Raw genomic sequence first — 20,119 nt, 5'->3', positions numbered from 1 at the left:
AGGCAGTTACCTTACCTGATGTACACAAACCTTAGAAGCAGACTTATCCACATTTCAAAGACTGGGAAACTGAGAAATTATGTGACTTGGTCTGGGTAGCACAACGGGAAAAAGATGAAATCAGAACTTGCCTGAGGTGATATGTTAGGCACTAGAAAGGCTTTGTCTCCATTGCTTCTAAATCACTAGAAAGTTCATTCAGTGATGAATGTCTAATATATTTTGATCCAAACAGTATTACTTAATATGTATGACTAGATCAATTACTTCTTTTTTAATTAAATCTTCCTTTAAAGTCTTTATTGAATTTCTTACAATATTGCTTCTGTTTTATGTTTTGGGTTCTTGGCCGTGAGGCATTAGGAATGTGGGATCTTAGCTCCTTGACCAGGGATCGCAAATCTGCAAACCGTGCATTGGAAGGCAAAGTCTTAACCACTGGACCACCGGGATGGTACCTCAATTACTTCTTTATTTGAAAGCAGTTTACATATTATGTTAGCTCTACAAATGTTTGTTCTTTTGATACTGTTAGAGGAAGAAAAATGGAAATTGGGCCGCATAGAAGCCCTGCTGTGGCCCCACCCATACCTGAGACTCCACGTGCAGTATCTTATTTAAACCTCACCACAGCCCCTCCTATACTCAAGGAGCCCATGTGAGTGAGTGGTTTGCCTCACAGCTGCTGCATGGCAGAGCCCAAACACAAGCCGTCTGCCTGACCGTGTCCTGTTCTTCTATGCCCCTAGTGGGCTACTTCTGTTTTTAAATGATATGAAATGTCTTCATAACACTTCAATAAATACCAATTTCCCATATGCTATGTCAGATCCTCTATCCGTAGAATCCTCCAGGCAAGAATACTGAAGTGGATAGCCATTCCCTTGTCCAGGGGATCTTCCCAGCCTAGGGATCAAACCTAGGTCTCCTGCATTGCGGGCAGATTCTTCACTGTCTGAGCCACCAGGGAAGCCCATACGTACAAAGAGACAGTGAACAGAACAAGGATAATATCACTGGTGGTTAGTGGAAACTTATGGAATCAGCTCATGGTTCTCACCATAAAACTTAATTTTTTTAATTTTATTTTATTTCAGTATAGCTGAATTACAATATTGTGTTAGTTCCAGGTATACATGGACATCACCAGATGATCAATACTGAAATCAGATTGATTATATTCTTTGCAGTCAAAGATGGAGAAGCTCTATACAGTCAGCAAAAACAAGATGGGGAGCTGACTTTGGCTTAGATCATGAACTCCTTATTGCCAGATTCAGACCTAAACTGAAGAAAGTAGGGAAAACCACTAGACCATTCAGGTATGACCTAAGTCAAATCCCTTATGATTATACAGTGGAAGTGACAAATAGATTCAAGGGACTAGATCTGATAGAGTACCTGAAGAATTATGGATGGAGGTTCGTGACATTGTACAGGAGGTTCGTGACATTGATCAAGACCATCCCCAAGAAAAAGAAATGCAAGAAGGCAAAATAGTTGTCTGAGGAGGCCTTACAAATAGCTGAGAAAAGAAGAGAAACTAAAGGCAAAGGAGAAAAGGAAAGATATGCCCATCTGAATGCAGAGTTTCAAAGAATATCAAGAAGAGATAAGAAAGCCTTCCTCAGTGATCAATACAAAGAAATAGAGGAAAACAATAGAATGGGAAAGACTAGAGATCTCTTCAAGAAAATTAGAGATACCAAGGGAACATTTTATACAAAGATGGGTACAATAAAGGACAGAAACAATATGGACTAAAAGAAACAGAAGATATTAAGAAGAGGTGGCAAGAATACACAGAAGAACTATACAAAAAAAGATCTTCATGACCCAGATAATCACAATGGTGTGATCACTCATCTAGAGCCAGACATCCTGGAATGTGAAGTCAAGTGGGTCTTAGGAAGCGTCACTATGAACAAAGCTAGTGGAGGTGATGGAATTCCAGTCAAGCTCTTTCAAAACTTAAAAGATGATGCTGTTCAAGTGCTGCATTCAGTATACCAGCAAATTTGGAAAACTCAGCAGCGGCCACAGGACTGGAAGAGGCCAGTTTTCATTCAAATCCCAAAGAAGGGCAATGCCAAAGAATGCTCAAACTACTGCACACTTGCACTCATTTCACACGCTAGTAAAGTAATGCTCAAAATCCTCCAAGCCAGGCTTCAGCAGTATGTGAATCATGAACTTCCAGATGTTCAAGCCGGATTTAGAAAAGGCAGAGGAACCAGAGATCAAATTGCCAACATCCGTTGGATGTTAGAAAAAGCAAGAGAGTTCCAGAGAAACATCTACTTCTGTGTTATTGACTGTGCCAAACAAAGCCTTTGACTGTATGGATCACAACAAACTTTGGAAAATTCTTAAAGAGATGGGAATACCAAACCACCTTACCTGCTTCCTGAGAAATCTGTATGTAGGTCAAGAAGCAACAGTTAGAACCGGACATGGAACAACAGACTGGTTCCAAATAGGGAAAGAAGTATGTCAAGGCTGTATATTGTCACCCTGCTTATTTAACTTCTATGCAGAGTACATCATGAGAAACACCAGGCTGGGTGAAGCACAAGTTGGAATCAAGATTGCTGGGAGAAATATCAATAACCTCAGATATGCAGATGACACCACCCTTATGGCAGAAAGTGAAGAAGAACTAAAGAGCCTCTTGATGAAAGTGAAAGAGGAGAGCGAAAAAGTTGGCTTAAAACTCAACATTCAGAAAACTAAGATCATGGCATCTGGCCCTAGCACTTCATGGCAAATAGATGGGGAAACAATGGAAACAGTGAGAGACTTTTTCTTAGGCTCCAAAATCACTGCAAATGGTGAGTGCAGCCATGAAATTAAAAGTGGCTTGCTCCTTGGAAGAAAAGCTATGACCAACCTAGACAGCACATTAAAAAGCAGAAACATTACTTTACAGACAAAGGTCCATCTAGCCAAAGCTATGATTTTTCTGGTAGTCATGTATGAATATGAGAGTTGAACCATAAAGAAACCCGAGTGCCGAAGAATTGATGCTTTTGAACTGTGGTGTTGGAGAAGACTCTTGAGAGTCCCTTGGACTGCAAGATCAAACCAGTCACTCCTAAAGGAAATCAGTCCTGAATATTCATTGGAAGGACTGATGCTGAAGCTGAAGCTCCAATCCTTTGGCCACCTGATGTGAAGAACTGACTCACTGTAAAAGACCCTGATGCTGGGAAAGATTGAAGGTGGCAAGAGAAGGGGACAACAGAGGATGAAAAGGCTGGAGGGCATCACCAACTCGATGGACATGAGTTTGTATAAGCTCCGGGAGTTGGTGATAGACGGGGAAGCCTGATGTCCTACAGTCCATGGGGTCAAAAAGAGTTGGACACGACTGAGTGACTGAACTGAACTGAACTCCAAGTGTACAGCACAGTATGAGTTATACATACATGTATACATATCTGTTCTTTTTCAGATGCTTTTCCCTTATAGGTTATTACAAAATATTGAGTATAGTTCCCTGGGCTGTACAGTAGGTCCTTGTTGGTTATCTATTTTATGTGTAATAGTGTATATGTGCTAATCTCCTCTTCCTAATTTATCTCCTCCCCATTTTCCCCTTTGGTGATCGTAAGTTTGTTTTCTGCATCTGTGAGTCTGTTTCTGTTTTGTAGTACGTTCATTATCTTTAGATTTCACATAGAACTGACAGCATATGATATTTGTCTTTGGCTTGTTTTACTTAGTAGGATAATCTTTAGGTCCATCCGTGTTGCTGCATATGGTATTATTTAATTGTCTCTATGGCTGAGTAATATTCCATTGTGGTAATATTCCATTGTGTGAATGATAAAGAATATATGGTAATATCCATTCCATATCCATCAAGTGTCCTGTTGATGGACATTTAGGTTGCTCTCATGTCTTGGCTATTGTAAACAGTGCTGCTGAGAACATAAGGTGCAGGTATCTTGGCGTATAGTTGATTTACAATGATGTGTTAGTTTCAGGTATACAGCAGAGTGAATCAGTCATATATATATATATATATATATATATATATAATATATATACACGCACATATATCCATTCTTTTTTAGATTCTTTTCCCATATAAACCATTACAGAGTATTGAGTAGCATTCCCTGTGCCATACAGTAGGTCCTTAGGATTGCAGGATTACATTGTAACTCTGTTTTTAATTTTTTAAGGAACCTCCTTACTGTTCTCCATAGTGGCAGTACCAATTTGCATTCCCACCAACATAGGAGGGTTCCGTTTTCTCCAGATCCTCTCCAGCATTTATTATTTATAGACTTTTTGATGATGGCCATTCTGACTAGAATGAAATAATACCTCATTGTGGTTTTGATTTTCATTTCTCTAATAATTAGCAACGTTGAACACTTTTTCATGTGCCGTTGGCCACCTGTGTGTCTTCTTTGGAGAAATGTCTATTTAGGTCTTCTGCTTATTTTTTGATTGAATTGTTTGTTTTTTTGATATTGAGCTGTTAGTGTATTTTGGAAATTAATCCCTTGTTGCATCTTCTGCAAATATTTTCTTCCATTCTATAGGTTATCTTTTCACTTTGTTTATGATTTTCTTTGCTGTGCAAAAGCTTTTAAGTTTAATTAGGTCCCATTTGTTTATCTTTGTTTTTATTTTCATTCCTCTAGGAGGTAGATCTAAAAGGATCGCTGTGATTTATGTCAGTGTTCTGCTTATGTCTTCCTTCATGAGTTTTACAGTATCTGCTCTCACATTTAGGTTTTTAATCCATTTTTGAGTTTCTGCAGTGTTTATTTATTGATTCTCTTGTGGGAACTGCTCCCTGAACATCTTGGGAGAGCTCTGTCTTCCTGCCATGTTTGTGTAAAGCTTTGTATGTGGGTGTGGAGTTTATTGCTCAGAGAGAGAAGTTCGTACCTGTGGGGACCTCTCCAGTGAATGGATGCTGCTTCCTTAGCAGCTTCTTCAGTTGGAGGTTTGATTTGGTTTCTTTCTGACTCTGTGATCTGTATCAAGACATGTGATTTCTCTAACTCTAGTTTCCCTGTCTTTAAAACATAGATAAAGACTGCCTCACAGGTTTGTGTGAATCAGATAATTATTGTGAAAGTAGATTCTAAACTATGAATCATTATTGTGTACATATAGATAGATGTATGACTGTCAGTTCAGATATATCCTCTATCAGTCCCTAACTCAAAGGTCCCTGGTTCATAGTAGGACCAGTTAATAACAAAAGCGTTAGGTAAGTGGTCAGAGTGGTAACAATCTATAAAGACCACCCTTTTGTTCCAGTATTATACAGGCTTAGAATATATATTGAGAATGAAATTTGAACTTTCCTCCTTGTTATGTTAATTGTATGCATATGAAGGCCGCCACAGAGTATCTCTCATGATGGAAAAGGGATCTGTGAGATGATCACAAAGCAAGTGAAAGCAGAGGAGAGCTGGAAGAGTTCTCTGCAAATTAAGGGTACAAAAGTATGAGGCAAAGGATATCTTCCAGTAATAACACGTTATTATTGTAGTGTGGTAAGAGAAAACATTAAGCAAGAAAGAAAGGATTGTTTTTTCCTTAAATGAATCTTACAACTTGAAATAACCAAGTACACAAAATTGTCAACTAGAGAAGCATAGATATCCCAAAAATCCATGAGGTAAACACTGAGCCAGCCTCTGGGCACGAAGATAGTAATTTATACTTCTGTACTTTCCCTGAGAGAAAAAGCCTGGTCTTCCTAGGTTCTACCCACTGCTCTTATGTGATGGAATTTATAGAATCAGCCTTCAAAAAATGGCGCAACTGTTTTGAAAAGAACAGCATTTTACAAAGTGATTTCTCACCCCCCATGATACAAGTTTTATTACTGAGTTACATTAGATTTTTTGAAATGTCCATAAGTTAGTGGCTAGTTTTTAATTTAGATTTTTATCACTTCACTGCTGCTGCTAAGTCACTTCAGTCGTGTCCAACTCTGTGCGACCCCATAGACGGCAGCCCACCAGGCTCCCCCATCCCTGGGATTCTCCAGGCAAGAGTACTGGAGTGGGTTGCCATATCACTTCACTACTACTCAGAAAAACTCAGCATGACCATGACTTCAAAAATTTTTATGAAGGTCTAGGAAGAATAACTCCTAATACTTCACTACAGACAGATAATGTATAACTCAAAAAAGAAGGTTAAGAATAAACTCCATAAGCTCTTCCATCAGGAGCTCTCAGTATGAGCTTGTTGGGCAGACAAACTAGCACCCAGCTTCATTGATAACTTGGGATGATGATGATATCTGTGCCCCATTTCAAGCCAGAAACTCTGGACCATCAGCCGTCTATTCCCAAAGGCATCATGCCAAGCAAAAGTGCAAAATAGTGCTCTCATACCTGGAACTGAAACCTGATGTGTTGCACACCTAGTTTATTATTGTGGATGGTTAATTGCCTCTTCTCAACATATATGCTACTCTCCCCATGACAGTTTTGGTGCTGGAAATTCCAATATGATTAGCATCTTACAGGCAACATTGAAATGTTACTGTCTATCCTGTACCACAGTCAAAAAAATAATGAGGAGAACTTGGAGAATCACTCAGATGGCTTCCCCTTCAGGCTTTGATACTCCTCTTACAACTCTCGATTCTTTTTTTTAATATAAATTTATTTCTTTTAATTTGAGGTTAATTACTTTCTTGCTTCTTTCATTCTCTGTCCATTTCATCAGTGAAGCAAATTAGACAACCAGGAGTTTGTTCTGATCTATGCCATCAGACCTAAACACCTCCGGTCACTTGTGATGCCACCACCTCCCCTTCTGTGCTGGTACTTAACCGAGAAGAATGTTTCCAATGAAAACCAGACCACAGATTTTTAAAAAGACATAAACAGAAAAGGTCCTATTTTCAACTGAATATGTAAGAAATCTGACAATATATGAAAAACCCTATTTTAGTGGAATTGATCTTGTGATATTTAGTGGAGCCTTAGGCTGGCTGACACTAGCAGCTTGTTCACAAAGAGGCACACCAGGCTATTTTTCTCCACTTGTTAAATTTTCAGAATGTTCCTCATTAGATTCAGTCCAGTTCCTGGGTCCGCAGGTCAGTGTTGGCTGTTATAATGTGACCTTGATACATTTTCAAGTGGTATGAGAATTCTCTTATTCTTCTCCTTCTTCCTTTTCTTTTTCCAGTATTAAAGAAAATAAAGAGGTTTTTAATGTCTAGGGGAAATAGGGCTTATTGAGCAATCCTATCTCAGTAACTTCGTTCATGTATGAGTGAAGCAATAAATCAGCAGAGACTCTGCTGAGTGCATGCAGGTAACAGAAATCCAGCTCAAGCATGAAAGGGCGCATATTTGGGTCAGTTTTGCTACGCAGTCCTGGTAGCCTGGGTTCAGGTGCTCACTTGATGTCTTGGTCTTGGACTCCTCTTGTCTCAGCTCTGTTGTCCTCTGGGTTGGCTCTTTTCTCAAGCAGGCTTTTTCTACATGAGGGGAGTTTCAAGTCCAATTCCTGTTACACTCGAAAACCTGTGAGAAAGAGGGCTTATCTAACCAAGAGTTCCCCCAGAAAGACCCAAGATTGAGTCCCATTGGTTCAGATCAACCTGGATCTGGTTTGGATCATTTATCTGCCTTGAGCTAACCACACAGGAGTGTGTGTGTGTGTGTGTGTGTGTGTGTGTGTGTGTGTGTGTGTGGTGTGTGAGATGTGATTAGCCAGGAGCATGTGTGTGTGTGTGTGTGTGTGTGTGTGTGTGTGTGTGTGTGTGGTGGTGTGTGTGAGATGTGATTAGCCAGTCCTAGGTCACGTGCCTAGAGATGGCTTTAGCTCCACCAGAACCACAGGAACTGAGGGGTGAGAAGGGAGGCTCCTCCCGTTGACAGGCTGTTATGACCAGAAGTGACAGTGGTTTCTGGGCCAATAGAGATAGCAGTGGTGAGCACCTCAGTAAACCCACTCTGACTTCCAAATTCTGAAAATGTTTGATGGAAAATTATTATATTATTAATCCACGCCTGACCTGCTACAGTCCATGGGGTTGCAGAGTCGGATACAGCTGAGCGACTGGACAGCAGCAATGCACGAATATTACTTTCACTTTTGTGTACTTAATTTGAGGAGCTTTTAAAAAATAACGTGTACACTTATGGCGGATTCAAGCCAATGTATGGCAGAACCAATACAGTATTGTAAAGTACAATAAATTAATTAAATTTAAAAAATAAAATACTAACATAAAAAAATAAATAAAAAATATATTTGAAGTAATCAGATCAGGGTTAAAAACCCTATCTCTAATATCTAATACCTCTGTAACCTTGAACAAGCCTCTCAGCTACTCAGGGCCTTGGTTTTCTCTTCCTAAAGTAAGATTATTGCCCCCTCCCATCACTGTTGTGAGGCACAAGTAAAGTAGTAGTTGTCAAGTATTTAACAAACTATATAGCTCTACATTTGGGTGGTTTGGGAAATTATTATTATTTTGAGATAGCTCTAACTTCCTTCTTTTCTGTGCTTTTTCAACTTCAACTGGGAATGAATGCATTCTAAAATAAAGCTCATAACTTTTAGCTGTGTTTTACAAAAGTATTTCTATTTTCCAGCTGGTAAACCCCAAACTAATACCTCTCCACTGATATGGAAACAATAGTTCTTAGGACTACAAGCACTGTACAAGAACTTCCTATCTGTATTATAACCTAGTTAGTATTGAAGCTCTTTGGAGAGGATTTGTGGATGATTCCATACTTAAATACTTTATGAGTTAACATGTATTAAAATATGCCCTTATATGTTAAAACATTTTATTTCTGTTATAGTAGAGTCTATGTGGGCTATGTAGAGGTGAGACCTGACTCTTCCTTATTTTTTAATTCCCTATAATAAGCATCCCATACTTATCAGATTATACAAGGTTTTTAGGCACTGCAAAAGCCACAGGTTTTTTAAGATTTATTTTAATTAGAGGATAATTACTTTTACAGTGTTGTGTTGGTTTCTGCCATACAACAACGTGAATCAGCTATAAATATATATCACTTGAATCCTCAGAGCCAGGATGAGGACCGTGAACTGCCTACCAGCTCTGAGCTAGGCAGGTGATTAATTCATTGTCATTATCCTCAGAGCCAGCACTGATTAGTACAGCTTTATAATGAGGAAGTCAAGGCACAGAGGGTTTATGCTGTTGGCCCAAGACCACAAAGGTTGTAAGAAGCAGAGTCAGTACTTGAACCCAAGCTGTCTAGCTTCAGAGCCTGTGCTTTAACCACCGTGATGATGAACCCCTGGGTTGTATCTACACAGCAGACATGCTGCTGCTGCTAAGTCGCTTCAGTTGTGTCCGACTCTGTGCGACCCCATAGACGGCAGCCCACCAGGCTCCTCTGTCCATGGGATTCTCCAGGCAAGAGCACTGGAGTGGGTTGCCATTTCCTTCTCCACACAGCAGACATGACACATTCTAAAAACTCTAGAACCCCAAGAGGCTCCAGTACAATGTTTTGAGACTTTTGACATATTCTGCGAGTAATATTTAATACTTTATGTAAAATCACTTGTAGTAGAGACTTGAATCTCTAAGGTGGTGTGGACAGACATTATATTTGAAGAGAATCCTTTGCTCTTGATATCCAACTTTTTATTCTTTACAAATCAAGGGGAGTAAAGAGTAGCTTCATGAAATCAATTGCAAAATTATGTGATCTCCACCTTTCTGTATGGATCTCTACCCTGAGGCTTGAATGCAGCCTCACAGGAATTTACAGTAACTTGCGTTCTCTATATACATTTATGGCTAGAAGTTTCTTCTGTGCTCCTATTAAAGAAAACCAGAGAACTTTAGGGTGAGAAGGGGCCAGAAAAGTATCCAGTCCTGTGACTTGATGCAGCACCCCCTCCAACACAGCCTTAGTAAACAGCCACAAGTTTATACCTCTACTTGTCTCTGTAAGGCCGCCCCTACTTTGTGAGGCAGTCAGCCCCGTCATCACTGAATAAGTTCTAATTAATAGGACTTTTGCCTTATAGCGTATTGAAATTAGCCCCCTTAAAATTCCCACATAGTCAGTTAATGCTATCTTCTGAAAACACGAAGAGTAAATCTACTCCCTCTTGCTGAGAGTAGTGAAGACTAAAGACTCTGTGATGTCTTTCCTTTGCTATATTAACCACTTCCAGCTCTTGCCAATATCTTTCTGATAAGAGGGATATGGGCTACACAGCATTCTGATTCCCCAGCTCTGGTCATGTCGGTTTCATTGATGTTCATGCTTACCATTGGGATACTATTAATTCTTGTTGAACTTTTCTATGAAAATGCTTTAGTCTTTTTCAGTGGCCATGAGCCATGCCTCCCTTCTCAGGCCTCAAAAGTGCTGTGTGTGTGTGTGTGTGTGTGTGTGTGTGTGTGTGTGTGTGTGTGTGTGTTTAACCTTAATGCAGGATCTTACATTTACGTTATTCTTTTGCAGGTCTAACAGTTTTATCAAGTAATAAATCCTATTCTGTCAGTGCCTTTTTAGAACTTGGTCAATGCTCAACATGTCACTGATTCTTCCCAAGTATGTAATGTGCTGATTTTAAAAGCACACCTCAAAAAGTACCTATCAGGTAACTCCTCCAGTGTGTTGACTTCAATGTTGAACAGGGCAGACCTGAGGAAATACCTGTGTAGCCTTCCATCAGAGACCTCTTAGGTTGGCATCATTCAAGATGATCATTCAAGCAGACCTTGTTTTCCCATATATTCCACAAGGATAAAATGAGGAAATAGTGGGGTCTTGATAAGTATCAATGAATGAATGGCTTTGTCCAATACCCCCTTTTTTTAACTTCTTGGCTGCACCATGCAGCAAGTGCAATCTTACTTCCCCAACCAGGGATCAAACCAGCCCCCCCTGCAGTGGAAGCTCGGAGTCTTAAGTGCTGGCCTGCCAGGGAAGTACCTCCAACACCTCTTTTTCACTAGAGGCAGAAAGCAGTGTTGAGCATACAGTTTGTAAATGGGTTCAAATTCCTAAAAATGACATCCTCGATTTACAAGAAAGGAGCATGATTTATATTTTAAAGCGATGTTACTGGCAAAGAACAATTTTTACTTTGCAAAATCGAATTTCTTTGCAGCAGTTCATATTATGATAAAAAGCTGACTGCTGCTGTTCTGAATGAGTGATTAATATTTCTGCTAATGGCCCTGAAAAATGTTTATGTCAGGAGTAGCCAGACTTGGAGGTAGAACAAGTAAAATAGTCCATATTGCAAGAAACAGCATGATCCCAATTGACTTAAATTTCCTGCAACATCCAGGGAACCTGGGGCGCTGTACAATAAGATCGGAATTGTACAGTGTTCTGCTTTTGTTCCTCTGCTCTGTTTTTTTTTTCTTGTGAAGAGATTTCATAAATTTCATAAATAATCCTATAATGTCATTTAGGTCTACAACTGTCATATTAGGGAATGCAGGTTATGTATTATCTCTGCAAATGAATAACAGGTCACATAGCTTTAGTTCTCTCCTGTTTTGGCAGCTGAGAGCTCACTTTATGTGCTGTCAGCACCAGAGTCAGAATTTAAAGGGAAAGAGGGAAGAAAGCGAGGAAGGGGGAGGAGAAGAGGGGGAATAGAAGGAGAGAGGGAGGAAGTGGGAGAGGAAGTTGTAACTTTGCAGGCAGCAAGTACTGTCAGACTTCGTATCATGTCAGGGTACTAATGATGAGACCAAATGTGGTGTTTACTTCCACTTTTGCTAGGTCAATTCATTCTGATGCCAGCAATAATGGGTCACACATGGGAAAATGACTGTTGGCCTGGTTTTTCACTTCCAGCAGGTGATTACTGATCTGTCCCAGAATGTCCCTGATACAGGGACAAGGTCATATACATGAAGGTGTGAGAAGACTGCTCTTTAAGAAAGGGAAAAAATGACGGGGAGCAGGATTTTTTTTTTTTTTGAGTCCAGTATTCCCTGCAAATAAAATAGTTGACTCGAAACCTTTTACAAAAAGAGTCAGTGGTAAGAAAGCCTGAACTTGAGACGTTCCCAGCATAGTTGAAAAGAAAGAATCACATATAGTTGTTACAGGGGCGTGTACACATCACGAAGCTCACCTGAGAGGAGAGGAAGAGAATGGCTCCGTCTATGATGGTGGGACAGAATAAGGTGCTGGCCTGCGGCTTCTGGGTAACTCAGGAGAGACGAAAGGTTCTGGTTTCTGACTTCCAGGCAAGGTTCTGAGAGTGCCCACGGAAGAGGAGACCACAGGGGCCATCACCGCTGAAGAAAAGATGCACGCGAGGTGTTTGGTGTGTGGTTCCTTGGCTGAACTGAATTTTTCTGACTCCATCCTTTGACAGGTCTCACCTCATTTTGGGCTCTGCTCAAGGAGCTGCTGAGTTTTCTGGCTGCTGACCAAGGCTCCCTTTGTTAGGGTGCCCTTTTTTCTTTTGCCTTTGAAGCTGTTTTGTTCTCTCTTCAAGTTTGTTTTTGTTTTATTTTAGAAGCGCTGTCATCTGAGAGAAGAAATGGACTTCATTACTCTTTTAACTTTCACTCTGAACCTTTCCTATTTCTTGTTGGACTCTTTCTGGTCCGTTTCTGAACACCCCGAAGTGTGAAAGAATTATGACAGACATAAGAGAAACAGAGGGAAAGCTTTTTTTTTCAGGGCTAAAACAAGGCAGAAAATTTCATCTCTGATGGAATCTGACCAGAGGGCTCTATTCATACAAGTTTCTTTATTAAACTGGCTACACAGCATCAGCAGACACATGGAAGGTTTTCAGTGCCTAATTGATGTTACTGAGCAGGTGGAGCTGTCACAGACTTGCTCCTTCCAAGACCTGCCATCAGCTTCTGAATCCCAGTTGACTCCGGGTCCTGACAAAAGAAAATGGATCATGTCCATAGCAATGCCTGTTCTGTTCGCATTGACTGAAAGCAGGGCTGACCCCTGCTCACATTGTGACCCATGCCTTGTACCCCATAGATGAAAAGTAATTGTCTCTGAATGAATCTCAGGGTGCCAGGAAGACAGGTTCTTATGCTCTAAACTTTCTCCCCCATTTTCAGTTTGCACTTGAAAGACTAATCCCTTTGTAGCATGGAAAGCATGAACTTAATTTGGGTATAACATGCTGGGTGCTTGGGGAAGGCTTCTCTGGGAAGGCAACCCTGGAGTAGAAGGTGAGTGAGGAATTTGGTCATGCAGCATCTGGAGAAGGGGAAACAAGTGCAGAGGCTTTGATACAAGAGTGCGCTTTGCTGTCCACAAAGTGTGAACGGGAGGGAGAGAGGTGAGGCAGGGTAGGGGTAACAGAGGATGGAGTTCCTTGCAGGTCCATTATTAGGACTGAATTTTCTTCTGAGTAAAATGGAGCAGAGCAGCACGATGCAGCCTTCATTTTAAATGGATCGTTTTGGCTGTTGTATTGAGAATCAGCACAGCGGGCCCGAGGATGAGAGCAATGAGACCAGTGTAGAAGCTAATGGAAGAATCCAAGTGAAAAAAGGTAGTGTCTTGGACCAACTAGGGATAGGACGGTGAGATTTTAGAAGTAAATTCAGTAGGATTTGTGGCTGGATTGAATGTGAAAGGTGAGCAAGAGGATGACCCCAACTGGAAGAAGAGAGTTGCCATTTAGTGAAGTAAGACAGTTTATAGGAGAGAGAGGTCATTTGAAGCTTGGTTTGGGGCATTTAATTTAAGGTTAAGATGCTTTATTAATCATCAAGATTAAGAGAAGTGTTAAGAAGGCTGGGTCTCTGCCTCTGGAGTTCAGAGGAAAGGTTTGGGCTGGAGACATAAATTTGGGCATCAGGATAGGATGAGACCACCTGGTAAAGCCAGAAGTAAAGCATTAAGGACTTATACTGCAGGGGTCAGAGGATGATCAGGTCACAGTAACCAGCAGAGGAGCTAGGAAATGGGAGGAGTGATCAAGTGTCAGATGGTCAAGGAAAATGAACAGCTGGATTTGACAAAATGAAGAACAGTGGTTTCGGTAGAGTGGGCTCACGTGAGGAGAGGAAAGGGGAAGCAAAGACCATATAGATAGCTCTCGGGGCCTTTGCTTTCAAAGGACAGAAATTGAGCAGGAGCTCAGGTAAAATATTGGGTCAAGGGAAGGGGCTTATTTGCTTTTAATGGGAGATGTTTCAGTACTTACCACAAATGTTAAAAAACAGACAATGAGGAAGAGAAAAGTTACTGTAAATTACCAGGTTACTACCGATTGAGCAAAAAAGAAGTCGACCTTTAGGAGAAAGACTTTGGAGATAGATAATATTCTCTTTAGTTTGTTATTAGATTTGAATGCAAATGCGTTGTATTTTCTGAACTGTACTCATGGTAACCTGAGGTATTTGATGGTAACAAGAACAGGATGTGTGTTGTATTAGAAAAAACATTTCCAGAGTCAGGAGAGAGGTCTGAACTTGAGATAAAATTTATGCACCTCCAAAAGTGTGCTGACTTCATCACCAAAGAAATAAATATTAAATTATTGATATCTCAGTTCTAAGATTTCTATCCCTTTAATTAACCCCCATTTATTTGGATTTCATGGTAATTCAAATTCAGATCAACTAAATTAGCCTTTGCAATGTATGAGAAAAAAGAACTGAGAGAAAATTAATAAGCATATGAAATTGCAAAGGCTGTTTACCATCCTTTTACAGAACTGTTTCCAGGCTCCTACAAGCAGCCCGTTAGCAGATAGGTCTCTAATTACAGATGTTCCTCTCTTTTCAACGAAGTCAGCAGCTCTTTTTCAGCCTTTATCAGGAAAAAATGAGACCATCTCTAACAAGAAGTCTGCAAGGTTAATCTCTGATGCATTTTGCCAGAAGTGTGTTAGCAGTGATGTAGTTTACTGAGGGCCCAAGTGGCAGCAACAAAGTAGATCGACTAAAAATTATAACGAGGAGAGTAATTAATGTTTCCATGGTGCTTGGTCATTTGCCAAGAAATACTGAACACATTCTGTGATTCCATTCACTCAGTCAATACGTTTGACAGCTTCTGTATTTCAGGTCCTAGAAACCTAGTTGTGAAAAAGTTCCCTTTTGCATGAAGCTTAGCATGAGCTGCACAACAACCTGGTGAAATAAGTAGGCCGAGTGCTATTATTAATCTTTTCAGATGAGGATATTCTAATGTTTAATTAAAACTCAGATTTAACTCACTTCTGTTCTAGGAATTTGGGCCCCAGCTAAAATTTTATCACTAGTATTTTCTTTCTCAAAGCTTTTGAACACTCAGTACTTCAATACATGTTGTACTCTGAAATTTTATCTTCATAAATATAGTGGAGGAGAAGAGGGGGTCAGAGGATGAGATGGCTGGATGGCATCACCAATGCAAAGGATAGGAACTTGGGCAAACTTCGGGAGATGGTGAGGGACAGAGAGGCCTGGCATGCTGCAGTCCATGGGGTTGCAAAGAGTCGGACACGACTGGGTGACTGAACAACAACAAATATAATGAAATTCTGCAGGGGAAGCTCTTTTGCATTTAAAAAATTCATTCCATCACTCAGTCTGATAACCATGTGTCTGGAAGAGCCATTCCATGTTATGAAGACACCAGTTATAGCTGGTCCATCTTAAGTTACTACTCTAGGAGCGTGATCAAGTCTTCACTGTCATCAAAATTGGCTTCCCTGGTGGCTCAGTGGTAAAGAATCCTGCCAGGACAGGAGACGTGGGTTTGATCCCTGAGTTGGGAAGATCCCCTGGAGAAGGAAATGGCTACCCACTCCAGTATTCTTGCCTGGGAAATCCCATGGACAGAGGAGTCTGGCAGGCTACAATCCATAGGGTTGCAAAAGAGTTGGACACAACTAAGTGACTAAACAGCAACAGCAATCATCAAAGTTAGTGTGATAGCTGACATGTATCAGCTTTTTAAAAAAACAACCTCCGTAACATACTATTAACTGCCTTTATTTTAAACTGTTTTTAAAATCTGACTTTTTACCACTTACATTGAGGCACATAAATATTAGAAATGAGAACATATTTACTTTAAGTTTGCACATAGGTTTTAAATGAAAAACAGTTATTGTAACTTCTTTAAAAGGTATATATGGCACATAGGAACTCTCTTCAGTGTATATGACTGGAGGTAGGTTTTATTTCTTCATTGAAAAAATCTTACACAGATTTTTAAAAAATAAAATACTTGTGGCACAAGACCCTCTCTTTCCTTCTTGACTCTCTGGTAACTTCTGTGACTGTTGGGAGATATATTCACATAACAGGATGCTAAGGGGGAGCTTTCCTGTAGGCTCTAAGTACTGCACGTTCTAAAGAGAGAGCTGCTGGTAATGGAGCCCGACTCCCTCCTTGGAGTTGACCAACAGGTGGTGAGTCCTGTCCTGCATCGTCAGCTGCCTGTTCATAGAGGCAGAAGATTGCTGCTGGGAGGGCGGGGGGCGCAGGTCAGAAGAATGTCTGAGCCACAGTGCAAGGAGCTGAGGCTTTCCCTCCCTTCCCAGGGGAGGGGAGAGAGCACATGCCTGGGCAAGACAAGCCTGGGGAGAAGGGTTCCCAGGGTAACGTTCACCCAGAGTGGGGCAACCTGGCATCTCTCTCCGTCAGTGGACTTCTGGGAGCAGACACGTGTAGACCAGCCTGAATTGAGGAAGAGAGAGCTGGAGGGAAGTGTCCTGGCAGAGAGTGGAGTGGTTTCAGAGCCACGTGCTCTGCATGGCACAGATGTACGTGTGTGTGGTGTGGGTGGGCATTCAGGAAGAGGCTGGGCTTCTGTGTGCTCCCCTGCCTCCCACACAAGGGCGTCCTAGGAAGGTTGAGTAGGGGTCAGAGAAAGTCACCCTAGAGCCAAATTTCTCACATCAGGAACAGTGCTATCCGGACCCCACGCCCTTCCCAACAGAGCCCTCCAGAGAACCTGCGTGGATACAGTAGAATCCAGGGCCAGGCAGCTCCTACAGGAGGGGTCAGAGACCAAGTTAGTGTTACCCTGATCAGCAGACAACCAGCAGAGAGAATTCAGCCACTGCCAGATAAGAAAGGGGCCCTTGTCCTTCTCCCCAGAAAAGTGCATGAAGGCGGTAGAGCTTGGGGTGGGAGGGCTCCAAGGTGGGTTCTACTGCCCCACCAGGTGTGTGATGAGGAAGAGCAACGTTTGAATCATATATGATATTGGAGTATGGCCCATCTGGGGGTCATGATTGGAAAATAGAACATTAAGGTATCTGAACCCCGTGTGGAGTTGAGACTTTCATAAACTGACTCCATTTATATGTATTTCTTTCAGGATTAGTAAACAGATTCCATATAACTGAATAGACCCTCCGCCTTCTGGTGAAGTCATTACTGGGCTGGCACTCCTTCCTAGCCAGCTGACATGTTGTAACACTTTCCTGTGTGACCTCAGCGAGCTACTGAACCTCTCTGGATGTCATTGTCTTCATCTGTCAGATGACAGGTGATCCCTGGGTTACTTCTGTCACTAAAATTCTGTGAACATTGTAGAAGATGTAATGTATGTAAAAGAATTAGCTCAAATCTGTGGGTGACAGTGCTTTAAGGGTGTCCTCGAAGTATGTTTGGTGCCAGTTAAGATGGTAATCCTACTGAACCATGGAGTTAATATATTTAAATCAGATGACAGCTATTGGAGACAAAGCTGGGAGTTTAATGACCCCAATGCTTAACTTGCTAGAGATTTAATTTTTGAAAAGTAGGAAGGGGTAGATGCCCCCCTGTGGAGAAAATGGCATGATGTTTAGGGCAGAAACTGAGAAGAGCAGGGCTGCTTTTAAGTGAGAGGTGGTTGGAAGTGCCTTTTGGTCAGACCCCAAGTATCTTACTTTCTGAACAGAATGCCAGTTACCTGACAGTCTGTCCCCAGCAAGCCATCCAGATGACAGAAGGGATGGAGAGCAAGATGTAGGTGGGTATGGAGCTGCGTTTGGAACTGGAGAAAGAGATGTTAAATTTATGGTGAGCGTTTCTGGGAGGGTGGAGGTGGGAGAAACATTTAGCCAGAGGAAAGCTTTCGTTTCCGGAATCCGCACTTGCTGGTGATAGGGTTCCTTGCTGGGTTTCTAAACCATACTGTGCTCGTGTTCTTATCTCCTTTATGCACTGATCTTTGTACGCTCTGCTTGTGATTCTGGGGATGTTCACAGTGTTGGCTGAATAAGCTTAGGCGCTCTGCCATTTTCTGTGATTCGATTTCACAGCGTCTTTTAGGTGATGGAATTCAGGAAAAGAACTCTGTAAAGGTCAGGCCAGGAGCCTCGTTGGCTTATCTGGTGGTTTCTTCTGTAACTCCTGGGAGGCTTCTGGTTCATTGGGCATTTGATTCTAAGCAAACATTATTGCCTTTTAATAACTGTTGGATAATAATTATTGGATTGTTAATGGTGTGGTGGCGAGTCCAAAACATGGAGCTGACTCATTAGGCTCATAAAAAAGCAAATGCTGTTACCCAGAGTTTCTGGTGAGTAACAGAACTGAGCTTCCAGACCCCACCCCACCCCCCATTCCGCCTCCGCAGTGCCCCCTCCACCACCACACGCTCCCACTGCTGGGCAGCAAACGGACACTTCTCCCCTTGTTAATCACAGAGTTTCGCCCTTGAGAACTCTGGAGGGGGAAAATATCTCCTAGGTTTATCAAGCTGAGCAATGACTAAACTAGGAGAGTCGTTTTATTGCATTGTTTGCTCCTGGTCGTTTGCCTATATGAAAATAAAAATGTTTGGCCTGTGTTAAAGACTTTTTTCCCATCTTTCTTGAACTTCATGAAAATATTTATTCTATGAAATGAATGACGTGAAGGGGGAAAGTATTTCCATTCTCTTTGGCAAGTAGAAAAACACAGTTTGCTTTTTTCAAGATGTGAGTGGATTGGTAATTTCCTTTGACATAAAATTAATGCATAAATGGTCTTTTTTTTTTTCTCCCAGCCAACCCAAAATGTTTTTAAGCAAAAGAATGACTTGGAAGTCAATTATTAAACCTCGGGCACCTTAAGTATTTTTTGAGTGTTCTTGTTGTTTTTCTAAGAAATGTGATTCTTTGCTCTTTATCATTTTCCTCCTTCCCTTCCTTGATGCTACCTTGGTAGCTGCCGTGTTTTAAATATTGACAAGATGAGATAGTTTTCTGTTTATATCAGCAGTCGTCTGTCTGTGAGATATGGACGAATCAGAACGCTGGATTTCCTTTCTCAGCCATCCATCAGGTTCATAATGTAAGATTACAAATGGTTATTTTCTCTTCCTGACCTTGCGCTGTGTCGTGTGTGGCAAAGTGTCGTCAATAGCTATAGGGACTATGTCCTGGCAGTGCAGAAAATTTGTGATGTCTAACAACTCCTGAGAATTTTTTTTATCGTTCATTATATTTCATTCACTGTGCCTTGTGACTAGTTAACGTGCAAAACATTGTCCTGAAATGAGAAACATACTTGGTTTGGAAGTCTACAGTTAAAATCTGTCCCGTGTGAGTTTGGCTTTCATCCCAGGTGTCCGCGTTCACTTGCTTTCACAGGAGAAAGGAAAAGGGTAAATTGATATATATATACCCATGTATATATCAGTGTTAGTCTTCCCCATTTTGTACTTTCCTTGTCCATGGGCTATTCAGTCCTTTGTGCCTAATACAAAGGTTCATGTGCTTCACTTGTGAGAAATATTTGAGTATGATTTGCATGATATTCTATATAAGTTTTATGCAAATGCAAGAGGACTATAGCCAAGAGAGGCACCATTACAGCTACAAAGTGGTTCTCAGCCTAATCTTTTTTTTTTTTTTCCACTTGACAGTAGTGAATTGATCTTTGGAATGCATGCAAAATCACGACCTATTTTACTCTGAGCTGCTTAATATTCAGATATTCACATTTCACCTTTGCATACATTTAAAAATTCATTTTTGTTTGGAAAGTAAACATTTTCATGTTTGGGTTTTTTTATCTATTTCCTATTTTAAAATACAATCCTATTGTCACACTCTTAAATTTTTCTCATTGGGCAGCCTGCTGTCTGAGAGGTTGAGACTTTTGGTTGAGAATCACTCAAAAGAGCTTTTGCAGAGCTCTTGGGGCAGCATGCAGAGGGCCTCTTTGGGGTGCCATGCCAGGCGTACC

The 20,119-nt window shown here is 41.1% G+C and overlaps 1 protein-coding gene across 16 annotated transcripts in view; it reads left to right on the top strand.

Annotated features, from left to right (window-relative positions):
* The window catches only part of ANKS1B (ankyrin repeat and sterile alpha motif domain containing 1B), a 1,150,317-nt gene that overhangs the window by 1,057,731 nt on the left and 72,467 nt on the right, over positions 1-20,119 (top strand). For 6 of the 16 annotated variants that reach the window (XM_018048144.1, XM_018048139.1, XM_018048138.1 and 3 more), the window contains one exon: positions 19,148-19,222. The exons of 8 other annotated variants lie outside the window; for them this stretch is intronic. In XM_018048144.1, the coding sequence (XP_017903633.1) occupies positions 19,148-19,222 (75 nt within the window). The remainder of the gene's footprint in view (positions 1-19,147; positions 19,223-20,119) is intronic. 2 more of the 16 variants (XM_018048143.1, XM_018048137.1) reach the window with 1 other exon arrangement.

The sequence above is a fragment of the Capra hircus genome, chromosome 5, assembly GCF_001704415.2.
Source record: "Capra hircus breed San Clemente chromosome 5, ASM170441v1, whole genome shotgun sequence".
NCBI lineage: Eukaryota > Metazoa > Chordata > Mammalia > Artiodactyla > Bovidae > Capra > Capra hircus.
The sequence above is the reverse complement of the archived record's forward strand: the minus strand, read 5'-3'. Positions and strand labels throughout refer to the sequence as shown.